Here is a 15,075-nt window from a genome sequence, read left to right as displayed (position 1 = left end):
AATTTTGGGTCAAATCACAGGGGGAATAGCCATCCGGTTTTAATAATGTAAGCACTCGTATCAACTTTTTAATAAAGATATCGGTCCAAAGGTCCTTCTTTTCTCTCTGTAATTATGGTATCTGTATGGGAATATTGCGTGTAAATGTTCACGAGTTTTATCTGGGTTGGATCAGATGCTGCTACTTACTACTTGAAATGTCCGCTTTTATCGCTGATCCGCCCTTGAGCTTTCTTAATCGAGCTATATTGAAAAAAAAGAAAAGGATAAGAGCCATCTTCTCCCTTGGGTATATTTTAGGACAACCAACGGCTTCTGTGACCCGTCCAGAATTTTGCAAAGAAGGGAAATGAAACCCTCGTAAACCAGATATGTACGTGTATATTATAAACTTTTGGAGATAAGCAGCTCATGCAGCGGCTATTTATTCATTTGAGGAGTCATAAATCAACAATATGTTTATGTCACGAAAAAATACCGTGATATATATTTTTTTTTATCGTATCTATTACATCAGTGGTTCGAGACCTTTCTGGCTTCAAGTACCACCCCTGGAAATGCGTAGGAGGCTTGCGCACCATAAGTTTGTGGTAGGTGTGTGTGTGCGTATTTCTAGAAAATACGTAGCAAGCTTCTACACTCATGCAAGGCGTGCTTTACCCTTGGAATACGTATATCGCTTGTGTATTTTCAGAAATGCTTGAGAGGCTTGTGTATTGCTTGCAATGCGTAGGTGGCTTGCGTATTATTTGTAATGTGTAGGTGGCTTGTGTATTCCATGAAATGCATAGGTGGATAAAATGCGTAGGAAGCTTGTATTCCTAGATATGCGTAAGAGGCTTGCGTATTCATAGAAATCCTTACGAAGCTTGTGTATTTTTAGAAATGCATAGAAAACTTGTGTATTTCTGGAAATGCATAGAAAACTTGTGTATTTCTGGCAATGCATAGAAAACTTGTGTATTTCTGGAAATGCATAGAAAACTTGTGTATTTCTGGAAATGCATGTGAGATTTGTCTATCTCCTGGAAATGCATGTGAGACTTGTGTATTTTCGAAAATGAGTGGAAATACTTTGGCTTCCTCTAGGAGGAGTGGGCGTTCCTAGAAATTCGGAGGAGGTTTGCATACCCTCGCCCCTTAGCCTATATTGTACTCAACTAATGTTTTTATATATTATGTTCATATTATTATTTTTTTCTGCGATTGCTTATTACTTTTCGTGTATCCTTCCACCTTAATTGGCCTGTCACGTAATCCCCAGGGGTACGCGTAACGCTGATTGGGAGTCGTCAGGTTGCGTTGCATCATCGGAAAACCATGTAACCGCGTCTGGTAAGAGCGGCCCTTGCCAGCAACCATAGCGAAGTAGCGAAGGTGCCGCGTTTAAGGTATCTAACTACGTTTAAAAAGTCATTTTGGACGTTTGGAACGTCAAAAAAAAAAAAAAGATTCCATAACAGGCTTTTGTTTTTGTTTATATGACGCTAGTGTTGTGTTTTTACGTAGAAGTAATCTGTGAATGTAAACTTTTATCGCATTTGAGGAAGAATGCTATTTTTGACATTTTACTTGAGTTTGAAACATGATTTCTAAAAATCTATCGATTGCATTGTCACAAAATTTTAATATGATATATTCTGTCATATATTGTTAAGGCTATGAACCAGAATCAGAATCTACGGTCTACTATATGTACAGTAGACTCTCGACTGTCCGGCCTCCGTGCTATCAGGCCCAGTAAAAAAATTAATAAGTAATTCTCCTCAATAAAAGGAGAAAATGCATTGCAAGCGGACATTTACTGCAATTCTCCAATGTGCCGTGCGCAAATTTCCCCTCCCTTAGGACTACCTATTTGCATTTGGGTAATATCCACTGTATGTAATATTACGATCGAAGTTACGATCGAATACTATGGTCGAAGTGTTCAAAATTTTCAATGAGATGGATAGAATGGACCATGAACTTTTAGTACACCGCCAATCGACTCCTTTTACAAGGGGACACCAGTATCGATTGGTGAGGGACAATACAAGGCTATGGTGTCGCAGGGAATTTTTCTCTAATAGGGTTGTTAATACATGGAATAGCTTACCCCCGGAGGTAGTAAATTGTAACACAATTGACACGTTTAAAAAGAAATGCGATAAACATGTTGGGGTAAATCGAGAAGCTATCCATACTTAGAATAAGACAACCATAAGTATTCTTTATGGGCGTTGTATAATATTTTATCATGTGTATATATTGTTTATAATGTTTCTAATTACATTTCTAATTGGGTTGCTTCATTTTTGAAATATATGACATCCATTTCTCAGCCACCTCGCTGGGCATTTTGCCTGTTGTGGTGTTGTATTTGTATTTATTTTATGTAGATTCGTGCGACAGGTGTGGCCACACCGAGTCCTGAAAAAGAAAAAATTAATCAATGTTTTTTTTTCCTTAATGCAATGCAGTAAAAACTGCCTAAGATGGACACTTACGGTTCCATTGTGGTCCCAAAATGATAGCTAACATCTGAAAAGTTAGAGAGGTGTCCAAGATTGAGGATAGCGTTGTGGTATTTATACAGTATTGTGGATATGCTGTGTTGGTTCCATTGGAAACAGTCCAATGTAGGATACAAAAGTGTAGGGCCGGAACTAGATTGAGTCGCTTGTCGGCGAATTTTAGGTAGGAACAAAAAAACACCGTTGCAATATCATCGAATTGAATTGTCTCCATTTTGGACAGGGATTCTCGGATTCGGGAACCATCAGAACCTCCCCCAACAGTACCATTTGAGAGCAATTTCTAGGAAAAACAGTAATAGTATGAACATCGGGAGTAGATTCGAAATCAGTGACCAACCTAAAATGACTGATTTTCTAAAAAAAGAAGTTCCTAATGAAGAAATTCCAATTTTATCTGACAAAAACGTTCAACATTACTTCAAGCGTGTAACCTTAATCTATTCCAGTATTTTGTTTATATCTAGCGAATGAGTGAGTGAAATAAATGAAACATATATTTTTAGAATGAATTAACAAAACCTATAAAGTGATGGGATTTGAAAATAATCCATTAAAATTCGATTAATCGATTGAAATTTGTTGATTAACTACACTCATGTCCATAAATTGAGGATAATGCCAGCTCCGGCAAATAAAGGTTCAGAAACAAAACAAACGTTACTTATTCGTAAAGCCCATTTATTAAACAAAAGATAAAGAACAAAAACGATGGTGTATGTATGATACCATTCATAAAGACTACGATTTTTGCTCCCTGAAGCAATTGTAAAAAATATCTCCTTTACAAAAACTTTCTATTACATGGTTGGTATGATGGTTAATACATTGTATGTCTCCCATGCGATGAAATACAGTCCGTACAACGCCTAGGCATGCTGAGTATCAAATTATCGATCTGATCTTGGGGAAGATCACTCCACTCAGCAAGCAATGCTCTCCGAAGTTCCAGTACACATGTAGGAGGTGGTTGACGGGCTGCAACTCGTCGGACAAGCATGTCCCACACATGCTCTATCGGATTCCAGTCAGGTGAGAATGCTGGCCATTCCATACGGGTTATATCCTCAGATTCAAGGCATTCGTTTACGATGTTTGCTCGGTGAGGAGGACGGGCGTTGTCATCCATAAACACAAATTCTGCGCCCATGGCACCCCTAAACAAACGTACATGTTGTTCCAGAATGTCGTAAATAAAAAGGTTTTTCAAAATTTAAAGACTAAAATTATCTGTTAAAATAGGGTAATTTCTACACGACATTCTAGATATAATTAAACATATTATTAATGCATCGCCGTTTGTAATTTGCAGGCGGATGTTCCCGACTTTCCAGGTGAAAATTTACGGTATGGAGCCGTTAGCGGAATATATCCTCATGATGGATTTTTTACCGGTCGACGATAAAAGGTATCGATACGCCTTTCATAGGTAAGTTCGGAGAATTTTGCATTTGTGTTTGAAGCTTCCAAAAGAATTATTCGATAATCATTTATGTAAATTATGCATGTTTTAATGGTTACACTGTATATGATTTGCTTGTTTACAGTTCGAGTTGGGTAGTGGCCGGCAAAGCTGATCCGAACATGCCTCCACGAATGCATCTCCATCCAGATTCGCCGGCGAAAGGTGCTCAGTGGATGAAACAGGTCGTCTCCTTCGACAAACTCAAGCTCACGAATAATCAGCTCGACGACAATGGCCATGTAAGTCATCACCTGCTGATTGAATGATTGAAAAAAAAACAAAAAACCAATGTATAAAGCAATGCACATTTTCCAGAACATAGACTTTTCTTTGGTTTTCATTCAAAATGATTTTCTTCTCAATGCAAATTCACACATTTTTATGTTTATAAACGCGGTTATTATGAGAATTAAATTTCATATCTATAGGGTTAGGGAGAAATAAGATCCCCACTTCAGAGAAAGCCCGAGTTCTACTGTATCAAATGAGACAAAATTTGTACTACAGATAATTCAAATGATAAGCTTGTTATTTGTTAAATAAAGAAACAAATAGAACAAAAATCTCTCGATAGGTAGCGCTGGAGCACACATAAACATGGACCATGCTCAAACATTTAAATATGTGGCACTAAAACTGCTCGATGTGGCCCATTTCGTTTTGAACCAAGTGCTCTGATTGAAAAATCATTTTTTTCCACAGCTGAACGTAGCGAGTCTGCCAAGATAGATATCCAGAACATGGCACCGATTAGAGCCCGTTGTTCAAAATTGGGGGGAGGGGGCGTATTGAGCAGCTTTAGTGCTACCTATTTAGCATTTATATGTAAGCCTATTCATTATTTGCGTGTGCTTCAGCGCCACCTATCGACGGATTTTTGTGCTTTTTTTTTAAATATGCTTTTTTGTGCTTATTTATTAAATGACAAGCGCAACATTTGAAAATTATCTGTATTGCAAATTTTGTCTCATTTGGAGCAGTAGAACGCTGGGCATTTGCCCAGAGTCCCGATATTGGCTTGCTTATGCAAACCTATTATATAGGCACGGGTCCTTCTCTCCCCTTCCAACTCCTCTGATCCTCTACGCGTTATTTATCGAAGAACTCTGTTATATTATTGTCTGTGGCCGATTTTATCTTGATCTCTCTCTTTTCCACAGATCATATTGAATTCGATGCACAGGTATCAGCCAAGGTTCCACGTTGTTTATAATAATCCTAAAGGAGAAGATTCGAGTCGGACGGAGAATTTCAAGACTTTCGTCTTCCCGGAAACGAAATTCACTGCCGTCACAGCGTACCAGAACCATAGGGTGAGTCATGAAGCATAGTAATCCCATTATAATACAGTCGGACCCGCTTATAGCGAACACGGATATTGCGAATTTTCACTTGTGATGAGTTTTCTCCATTTCACTTGGCTGTTTTTCTGACTTCGTTATGAACAGATCCGACTGTATTTGCAATATTTAGGCTCTTGGTAATGAGATCAGCGTATCGATTATCTCCTGGCATATTGATTTAGAACTACATCGTTGAACATAAATAATTCCTCGAATATCTTGCGGCACTCCTCGTTAATGATAAGGACAGATCACACCGGTTTAAACCAGCTGCAACCACCCATTTTGATCTCATGACCCACAGTATTCGATCTCGCTGACCAAAAATATCGATTTTTGTTTATTTTGAGGTTTCTTACTACTGTATTGGTATAATTTACTGAACTGGACTATAAGCTCCAGGCATGTAACTTGAAAAATAATGGATGCTCCAATTACAATTTTACGTGTCTGGAAAATATTATCTCAAGATTTACTTGGAAAAATTTTAAATTTTGATTTATTTCCAATATTGAATAAAATGTCATGTAATTTTTTTAAATTACATAACCCTCGTTGGGCATTTGCCTGTTGTGGCGTTGTATTTGTATTTAATGAAAATTTTGAAAGAATGTAAATTCAAAAGGAATGTGGGCGCTAACTAAAAATCTAAAATTGGTCAGACCGCTTGCTATAATTTTCTCCACTCAGTGGTGTCGGAAAAGAAGTAATTCACCTCGCTTACAGAATCAACGCACGTCACCAGACTCGGCTAGCGTGGGTTAGGTTATCCAGATCATGAGACCGAGAAACCGGGATAAGTTTTTCTCATAAAAACAAAGCAAATCCACTGATACAAATCGGGAAATCTCAAAAAAGAAAGAAAATGTTCAGGGCATGATATAGTGTCGAATTGTGAGAAAATGGATTGCATATTGGCACAAAAGCGTGATGCTTTTGTACGGTTCAGTTAGTTTTCTTCAACCGCGTTTCCTCATTTTAGACCATCGAAATCAAGGGGAAATTTTCGGTAACCGGCATAAATGGGAGGTTATAATGGAGTTAATGAGAGTTAAATGGGAGTAATACTTTTATTTTTCTGCTGCATATCGGAGAAAATTTTATGCGCCAAAAAATACCAGTTAACATGCTTTTTGGTATTTACAAAAAATTAAAATTGGGGGGGGGGGCGGGCAAAGATAAGCACATATTTACCGGTATTTTGTAGTATAAAGTTTACACCGGTATGCAGCAAAAAACAAATAATTTATGGTAGTACAATGGATTTTGTTCGTTTTCATGCTGCATACCTGTTTGAAACTAACAATCAATTTCACTTGAAAAATCATAACAGACAGTTTACTTTTTAATTGATAGATTGCCATCTATCAATTAAAAAGTAAACTGTCTGTTATGATAATATGCAGAGATCCCATATTTCTGTGATGTATACATATTCCGATTCTATTTTCTCTTTGTGTCGAAGACAAATGTGCATACATGTTTTCTACAATTTTTACAATTAACAGAAATTGATTTAGATAGCATATAAATATATTTTCTTTCGATGTTTTAATCATTTTACGAAGATATTTAAAAATATTTTTAATAGTCTTGGTGGTGGGGAGGCTCACGGGTCCCCTGTGCCAGATTCTGCCATGAAGCTGGCAGTCGTAAGATGGAGGTCCATCCTAATAAATCCCCCTCCATAAAAGCAATTAGAAAGGGGGCCCCCATGCCATCTCATCTGTTATCTTACACTTGTCACAGTATATACCTAGGATACGTTGAGCGAAGATTAGAAACGCATCTGCTGGAGGTATACAGCGCCTTAATTCCATGGGTTCGAGCTGAAATAATCACACAACCGCAATTTTCACATGGACTACTACGTAATCGCACACCAACTCCGGTCATATACCACCATAAGGCGATTTCCAACCAGTGGAGTTGTGTGAGAAATGAAGGCGCCATCTACCAGTGGTCGTCCCAGGCCCGGTTGGTAAAGAATTATCTTTCATGTTCTTCACCGGATTCGAACACGTGGACCATGACGGAAACCTTCGTGGTTGAAGACGAGCATCTTACCACTGCACCACACTGGGCGCTAAATGCTCCACCACTGGTTTTTCAACTTACCCGGAGATCTTTTTGTCGAACACGGAGAACACCAGGAGCAAACACCCTTTCGCTATGAAATATTCACTGGATTTATTTTAATCCTGATTTCTGATTTGTTCAGGAACATATCGAGGTCTACGGATTATCTCTTACAAACCACTGCTTTGGGCAGGATCGTAACTAGGATCTTTGTGTTATTTTGCCGAACGGGGAAACATGATTTTGCCGCCCTCAACCACTACAAAATTCGATAATTTTTTTACGGTGTTCTTTGTTCTCACATGAAAAAAAAAATTGCTGCCGCTAAATTTTTCAGCCAGGGGCAGTTGTTCCCTTGCCTCCCCCTAGTTCCGGCCCTAGCTTCAGACCAGGAGTTCTTGACCCTTTTCAGCAGCGACCCATACTCGACAACAACATCAACTTTGCGACACGTGGGACTCTCTTTTTCGAGATCAATGAAACCAATGACGCAATAAGTGCATTTGTAACAAAACTGTAAGTGGAATTTTTACGACTCATTTGGGAAGCCCTGTAAAATAAGCTTGGATCGTGACCCGTAGCCCTAGAGTCCCTGGCTGTAAACGAATTTGTGCGACCCATTCTCGGAAGTCCAATGCTACCCGAGTTTGAGTCACGACCCAAAAGTTAGGAACCTCTGACTTTGACAGTTTACATATAACTCCCGTATTTTTCCGATCATAACAATCGCAGCATCTTGTTTGGAAAGAAGTCAATGCCATTCACTCCACGTGGTGGGTGGCTGTTTAAAATGACACCCTATAGCTTGACGGCAATGTGACTTATGATTCCATAGGAAAGCAGTGACCATGATTATACACGTTGACTAGTATCTTGATGCTTTCGTGTGGCAATGGACGGCGTGCACGTGCGAGACTGAGTAAATTTATTGGCAAGGGGGGAAATCGGAGAAAGTTCCAGGCATTCCTAGAAAAACTTGTGTTTTTCGAAGTTCCACATTCCATTTTTTTCCCCTTCTTTTTCGCGTCTTCAGTTTACTGAATTGAATTGTTTATAGTAGCGATTGTTAACAATTCCGCTGCAAAATTTTGAGGGGGCTGGAGACCACCCTGGGAAAAAAGAAAGCCCCATGGCAGCAATAAGCCTGGTTCGTGAAGTTTTGCACCCTCCTAAAACCCCCTTGACACCTAATACTCTCGCTCGTGGAAGAAAACGTATCCTTTTTTTTAATGCTCTTTCCTTAGCAGTGTCGAATCCCCAAGAGTGGAATGCTTCTGGCCCTCTTCTGAGCCATTAATCAAGTGGTTAGATTTGTGAGATTTATCGCCTCCAGGGCCAAAAGTTCTCCTGGCCGAGTTTCTATTAGGGGGGGGGGGGGTGTGGCAAGAAACATCCCTTCTATGGAAGGTTGAAGGAACACACATTCCCTTGCGTTCTGGATCATAGTCAATATTACAGACATAATAGCAATGATGTATGTGGTTGTGTTTAGAGTGTTGGGAGTTTGGTGGATTGCGTGGGTGTTACTCCTTTCAGCCGCGATGCTCAAGTTAAATCCAGCAAGGTCGCCCTTACCAGACGCTGGGCCTAGTGTGAAAAAGGTAGCGGGGGCCAGAGGTCTCTTAATAATTTCAAGGCGGGGGAATCGGCATCTAAAAATTCATGGGGCGCGGTAGCCCGGTCGATAAGATACTCGCCTAAAGTACCAAAGGATGTTTAGAGGTGTCGCGAGTTCGATACCCGGTTCGTCCTTGTCAGAAAACTTTCCTGGCACAGGGGTACAACAAAAACGGCGACTTGACCGCAGCAAAACATTGCTACCGCAGGGGGCCCCCATCGAGGAGTTAGCGTACCAACCTCTCGATGAGTATAAGAAACAAGCCTGCCGTTCGGAATCGGCAATAAATTGTAGGTCCCGGTCTAATTAGCCCTCGTGTGCAGAAAATGACCGCGGTGCGACAAAAATGATCAAATGATCAAATTAAAAATTCATGAAAATTAACCAAAAAAATTAATGGGAACTTTAAACTGAAGAAAATTTTGAATATAGATGAAAGAAATTCCATTTCAAAACAAATCAAAATTTGGATCAAATAAAAGAAATTGTCGAAGAACTAGTGAAAATTCAGAATCGATGAATTGAAAAAAAAAATAATAATTAACAGAGATAATTCCAGCTCCCATGAAAATTCAGATTAAAAAAGAAGTGATTCCAGAATTGATCACAATTCAGTATAAAAAAGAAGTGATTATTGAATTGATCACAATTCAGAATAAAGAAGAAGTGAATCCAGAATTGATCACAATTCAGAATAAAGGAGAAGTGATTCCAGAATTGATCACAATTCAGAATAAAGAAGAAGTGATTCTAGAATTGATCACAATTCAGAATAAAAAAGAAGTGATTCCAGAATTAATCACAATTCAGAATAAAAAAGAAGTGATTCCAGAATTAATCAAAATTCAGAATAAAAAAGAAGTAATTCCAGAATTGATCACAATTCAGAATAAAAAAGAAGTAATTCCAGAATTAATCAAAATTCAGAATAAAAAAGAAGTAATTCCAGAATTGATCACAATTCAGAATAAAGAAGAAGTAATCACAATTCAGAATAAAGAAGAAGTAATCACAATTCAGAATAAAAAAAAAGTAATTCCAGAATTAATCACAATTCAGAATAAAAAAGAAGTAATTCCAGAATTAATCACAATTCAGAATAAAAAAGAAGTAATTCCAGAATTAATCACAATTCAGAATAAAAAAGAAGTAATTCCAGAATTAATCACAATTCAGAATAAAAAAGAAGTAATTCCAGAATTAATCACAATTCAGAATAAAAAAAGAAATGATCACAATTCAGAATAAAAAAAAATGGTTCCAGAATTGATCACAATTCAGAATAAAAAAAAATGATTCCAGAATTGATCACAATTCAGAATAAAAAAAAATGATTCCAGAATTGATCACAATTCAGAATAAAAAAAAAATGATTCCAGAATTGATCACAATTCAGAATAAAAAAAAATGATTCCAGAATTGATCACAATTCAGAATGAAAAAAAATGATTCCAGAATTGATCACAATTCAGAATGAAAAAAAATGATTCCAGAATTGATCACAATTCAGAATAAAAAAAAATGATTCCAGAATTGATCACAATTCAGAATTTATGAAAGAAATTGTTATTACCGTAAGTGCGCGGTCTGGTGTGACCGCACCTGTCGCACAACCCAAAGGGCTGCTCTGACACCCAGTCGTAAAAGTTTGAACCTTTCTTAATATTGGCCCGGTTTGGGAGATTACGAATTTATTCAGCTTTTCCTTTCTCCAACTTTTTTACACGCATTTACCTGATGGAACAGAAGAAATTTAAATATTTCTTATCATAAATGATGGCATATAATTCTGCAGCCTTTTAAAATGTCTCATAAGTAGTGTTATGTTCTCTTGTGAACGGTTCAGAAATTCTCCTGCAATCTTACTTGTTGAAGATTAAATAAGTTCAAGCCATGGAAGAATCACGGGGTTGAAATTCGACTGAAGAAAAGAAGATGCTCTTCTAAGCCGGTTACGTGCCCTGGGCGACCAAGGAAAAATCATGCTCTGTGCGACCAAATCTTTTTCTATTGTTCACTTCCACAACAAGGGGCCATCCCTCATGTCATGGCATTATAATTGAATTGCTACTCTATTTGTGTAATAAAGGGAGCCGTTGTATTTTATGCTGATACCAGAGATTTTCAGAGGAACATTATACAGTGAGACTTCAGTACAACGTTGACCACGTTTAACGTCATCCCGCCTATTACGGTCAGTTTTTTTTTGGTTCTGCTATCCCAATTTGTAAAAAGTTTTGTTCGTTTTCAAGTCACCCCGCTGGTGAACTCAATTTTATTCGGTCCCGAAGGTGGACGTTATATCGAAGTCAGGCTGTAATATCAATTAAGTCAGTAGTTTCCAACGGTGTGTCGCGTGGCACGTTAGGGTACGTAGAGATCGGAAAGATATTTGTCAGATATTCTTTTCATAACTTCGGATTTTCGCACACCAAAAAGTTCCTGTGTAGAACACAATATTTAAAACTCAGCCCATCGCATCGTTTGACAAGCTGTTCTCGCACTAGACTCCAAAGACAGTTGCGGTAGTATAAAAACTTGATGAAAATGAGTAGAAATGTAGGTCGGAAATTTTTATTATCCGTTGTATTTAAAATATGATCATATTTGACGATGTCGATGACACGATGACTAGTTCAGTGTTTCACAAACACTTTCGTCACAGACCATTTTTCCTTAGATAACATAACATAGAAAAAACTCAGTCATTAGTCTCATTACAATTAGCAGTCGTTACAGTTTTGTGAAAACTTAACATAAATATGACTATATCAAACCATAGTTCATTCAATTGAAGTGATTAAATTTTTACCTATGTGAGCGTCGTTATTGATTCTAGTTATTTAATTTCAAGGAAAAAATAACAGAAAAAAGTTATGATTTGAAAAAGGAATTTTATATAATTTATGTCAAAATATATTGCCATATGTTCATATTTTACATAATTTATCCCGCAACGCTACTTTATTTTAGCATTTCAACGATAAATTAGCCGACATTTCAGCTCAAAATAGTGCACTGAAAATGTGTAAATAATTTTGGCCAGGTTTTAGGGTAAAATATCCCACCATGCGTCGTGTAAATTTGAAAATCCCATTAAGGAGATATTCAAGAAGGTCGTTTAAACGGTATCTATAGTTGTGTATTCCTATAGTTCCACCTATATTGATGATATGGGGGGAAGTTTCAATTGCAGAAAGGAAATCTAATTGAAAGATTACTATATTTACCAAGATATCACAAAAGAAAGGATTTGCCCAAGTAAAGAATGTAGAAAGATTTGGTCGCTCAGGGCACAACGATATCCATCTTGGTCGCACAGAGCACGACACCTCTAAGCCTGCGATTATTAACCTTTTCATCAGCCCATGACCCTATTCGGACTATATTTTCTTCTCAGGTGGAGGGGGTGGGTTCATGTCTTATCCTCCCCCACCAACCTCATACAGAAGCGAAACACTTTCTACTTATTGATTTGATTTTTTGTGCAAATTTATTGTGCACAAAAATTTTACTGTATAACAGGATTACCAGCAACCTGGAGAGTCAGGAAAATTAAAAGAATGGTAGTGAAAAACAGTGAAGTATTTGACTAATGGCACAGGGAAATATGGAAAAAAATGTGTCATAATATACAGGGAAAAATTCTGTGGTAGGGAAAAAAACAGAAAACTTTAAAACATTTGGGAGGGGTTCAGATTTTGAATAATATTTCTTTCTTTAGGACTTTTGGTCTGGGAAATTTCCGAATTTTTGTCAGAGAAACTTTTGAGTTTTAGTCAGAGAAATGATCAAGCAGATTTTGCTGGTAACCCTGCATAAATATGGTATAAATCTTCAGACCCCTGGGCTTGAGTTAAGTGAGCCTCCTCCTCAAGTGGTGGTTTTATGCAGGGCCGTCTCACCATCTTGGGTTTTCTGGCAGAGCTATGTTCTGAGGATGATTTTTGAGTGGTGTACTTAAATGGAAAGTGATAGCTTTTACTCTCAAAACTCACAGTGGATATCTCATCATATGAGCAATGACCCTATGGATTCAATGCTCGGATGGACCCAATGGGCTATGATGGCCCTGGTTTAGTGGGAGCTTCTGCTGGATTCTGAAAATATTCGCACTATCATGTTCCACCCAAAAACTTTTATTTTTCGAAATTTTTCCATAGCTCTCTGTGGCCCCCTTCCGCTTGATTTTCCTCCGTGGTCCCCTTTGCAATCTATCACGGTTCTCCTTTCACCTTATTTTCATCCGTGGCCCGTTAGAATATGTTAGGACGACAAGTGGGGGACATATGACTCCAAGTTGAGAACCACTGCTCTTGTGTAAGGCAGCGGTTCTCAACAGGTGCTCCGAGTGTACTTCTCAGGGGGCTCCGCAGCCGCTCGAGGAAAATGAAATAAATCAGTGAACTAGAAAGGGCTCCACGAGTGTTGAGAACCGCTAGTGCAAGGTAATGCTTAACCCTTTCAGACCCGAACATTCATTTCTTGGATTTTTAAAAATGTTTTTGTATTTTTGATACTCAAAAAATGCTATTTTTTCTATTTTCTTTTTCAAATTTTCATTTTTGTGTGTGTGTGTGAAGAAATAATTAATTTCACTCAAATTTTTTCAGCCAAGATAATGCAGGGTATATTTTCATCTTCAAAATGCCATTTTTTTCCAGGATTTTATTGCTGAATTTTATGTAATAAATCACGCTTTCCCGGAGGCACTTTCTCCTGGACAGCCATCCTTTCAGCCATCTTAAAAAAGCCTCCTGAAACTTCAACTCTAATAAGTGCTAAAGAAAGCCCATTGATGAAAGCCCATCAAAGTTCATATTTAAAATATCCCTGTCTCAAAACTTACACAATCCTTTAAGTTAGGGCTTAACTCCCTGAGGTTAAAAAAAGTTTCTACAGTGAGAAAAAGCAACCCACACATTTGTGGATGGGAAAGAGTTCAGAAGTAAGTTACTAAAAGAATGGGATTTACGTTTGTTGCAAATTTCCATATTAGATCATTTGATCATTTTTGTCACACCACGGTCATTTTCTGCACACGAGGGCCAATTTCAGACCGGGACCTACAATTTATTGCCGCTTCCGAACTGCAGGCTTGTTTTTTTATACTCATTGAGAGGTTGGTGCGCTAACCCTCGATGGGGGGACTCCCTGCGGTAGCAATTTTTTTCTGTGGTCATATCACCGTTTTTGTTTTACCCCTGTAAAGTTTTCTGACAAGGATGAACCTGGGATCGAACTCGCGCATCGAACATCCTTTGTCACTTCAGGCGAGTATCTTATCGACCTGGGCTACCGCCCCCTCCATATTAGACATTGCATTACATCAGCCATAAACTTTTAAGCAATTTTTTAAATCGGAAAATCAAATTGCCCTCTAATTTAGGAATTTCTTCTAGAAATAGATGAATCCTGTCATTGAAAAAAACATGCTTTCAATTTCATTTAATTAATTATTATTTATCAATAATATTAATTAATAATTGTATAAAATTTAATTGTTAAAATTATGAATTGTTAATTATTTAATTGTATAATTTTTTTTTTTACAGATAACGCAGTTAAAAATAGCCAGTAACCCATTCGCCAAAGGTTTCAGGGATTGCGACACTGAAGAATGGTGAATACATCTCTGTTAATTAATAATCATTTTGCAATTATTAATTTATTTTTTTTTGCAATTGAAATTTTACGCAGCGAGTTCATGGTACGAATGAGAAAGATGTACATATTGTGGAGGAAAAACAAAAGACATTTTTTTCTTTCTCTGAAGAAGAATAAGAAGAAAGGTTCAACTGCCAACTACTGTCTGGCACACGGATTAAAGACATGATGGATGCGATCAGATCCTTATCAAAGCAAAACTTTTTTTTCCAGTCATACGTACGTACAACTACTCTGGGCCCTTGCTCTGATGAATTATTCCGAGCTGTCTTGTCAGACTCCTAAGGATACGGGCAGCAAATGGGGAGAAAACAGGGGCATCCCAGACACAAAAAAAAATAAAACTCAGTTTGTCTCTGGAACATCTGTGATGACCATTTAGGTCAT

General features: G+C 37.7%; 1 protein-coding gene across 2 annotated transcripts in view; it reads left to right on the top strand.

The window, feature by feature from the left end:
* The window catches only part of LOC149082637 (T-box transcription factor TBX1-like), a 68,545-nt gene that overhangs the window by 38,235 nt on the left and 15,235 nt on the right, over positions 1-15,075 (top strand). For both annotated transcript variants that reach the window (XM_089235905.1, XM_089235904.1), the window contains exons 3-6: positions 3,829-3,945; positions 4,064-4,220; positions 5,142-5,294; positions 14,577-14,644. In XM_089235905.1, the coding sequence (XP_089092031.1) occupies positions 3,829-3,945; positions 4,064-4,220; positions 5,142-5,294; positions 14,577-14,644 (495 nt within the window). The remainder of the gene's footprint in view (positions 1-3,828; positions 3,946-4,063; positions 4,221-5,141; positions 5,295-14,576; positions 14,645-15,075) is intronic.

The sequence above is a fragment of the Pholcus phalangioides genome, unplaced genomic scaffold (assembly GCF_987345545.1).
Source record: "Pholcus phalangioides strain wild (caught in Gottingen) unplaced genomic scaffold, Ppha-v1.0 ptg000009l_1, whole genome shotgun sequence".
In the NCBI taxonomy this organism is placed as follows: domain Eukaryota; kingdom Metazoa; phylum Arthropoda; class Arachnida; order Araneae; family Pholcidae; genus Pholcus; species Pholcus phalangioides.
This window is presented reverse-complemented; position numbering and strand designations above follow the sequence as displayed.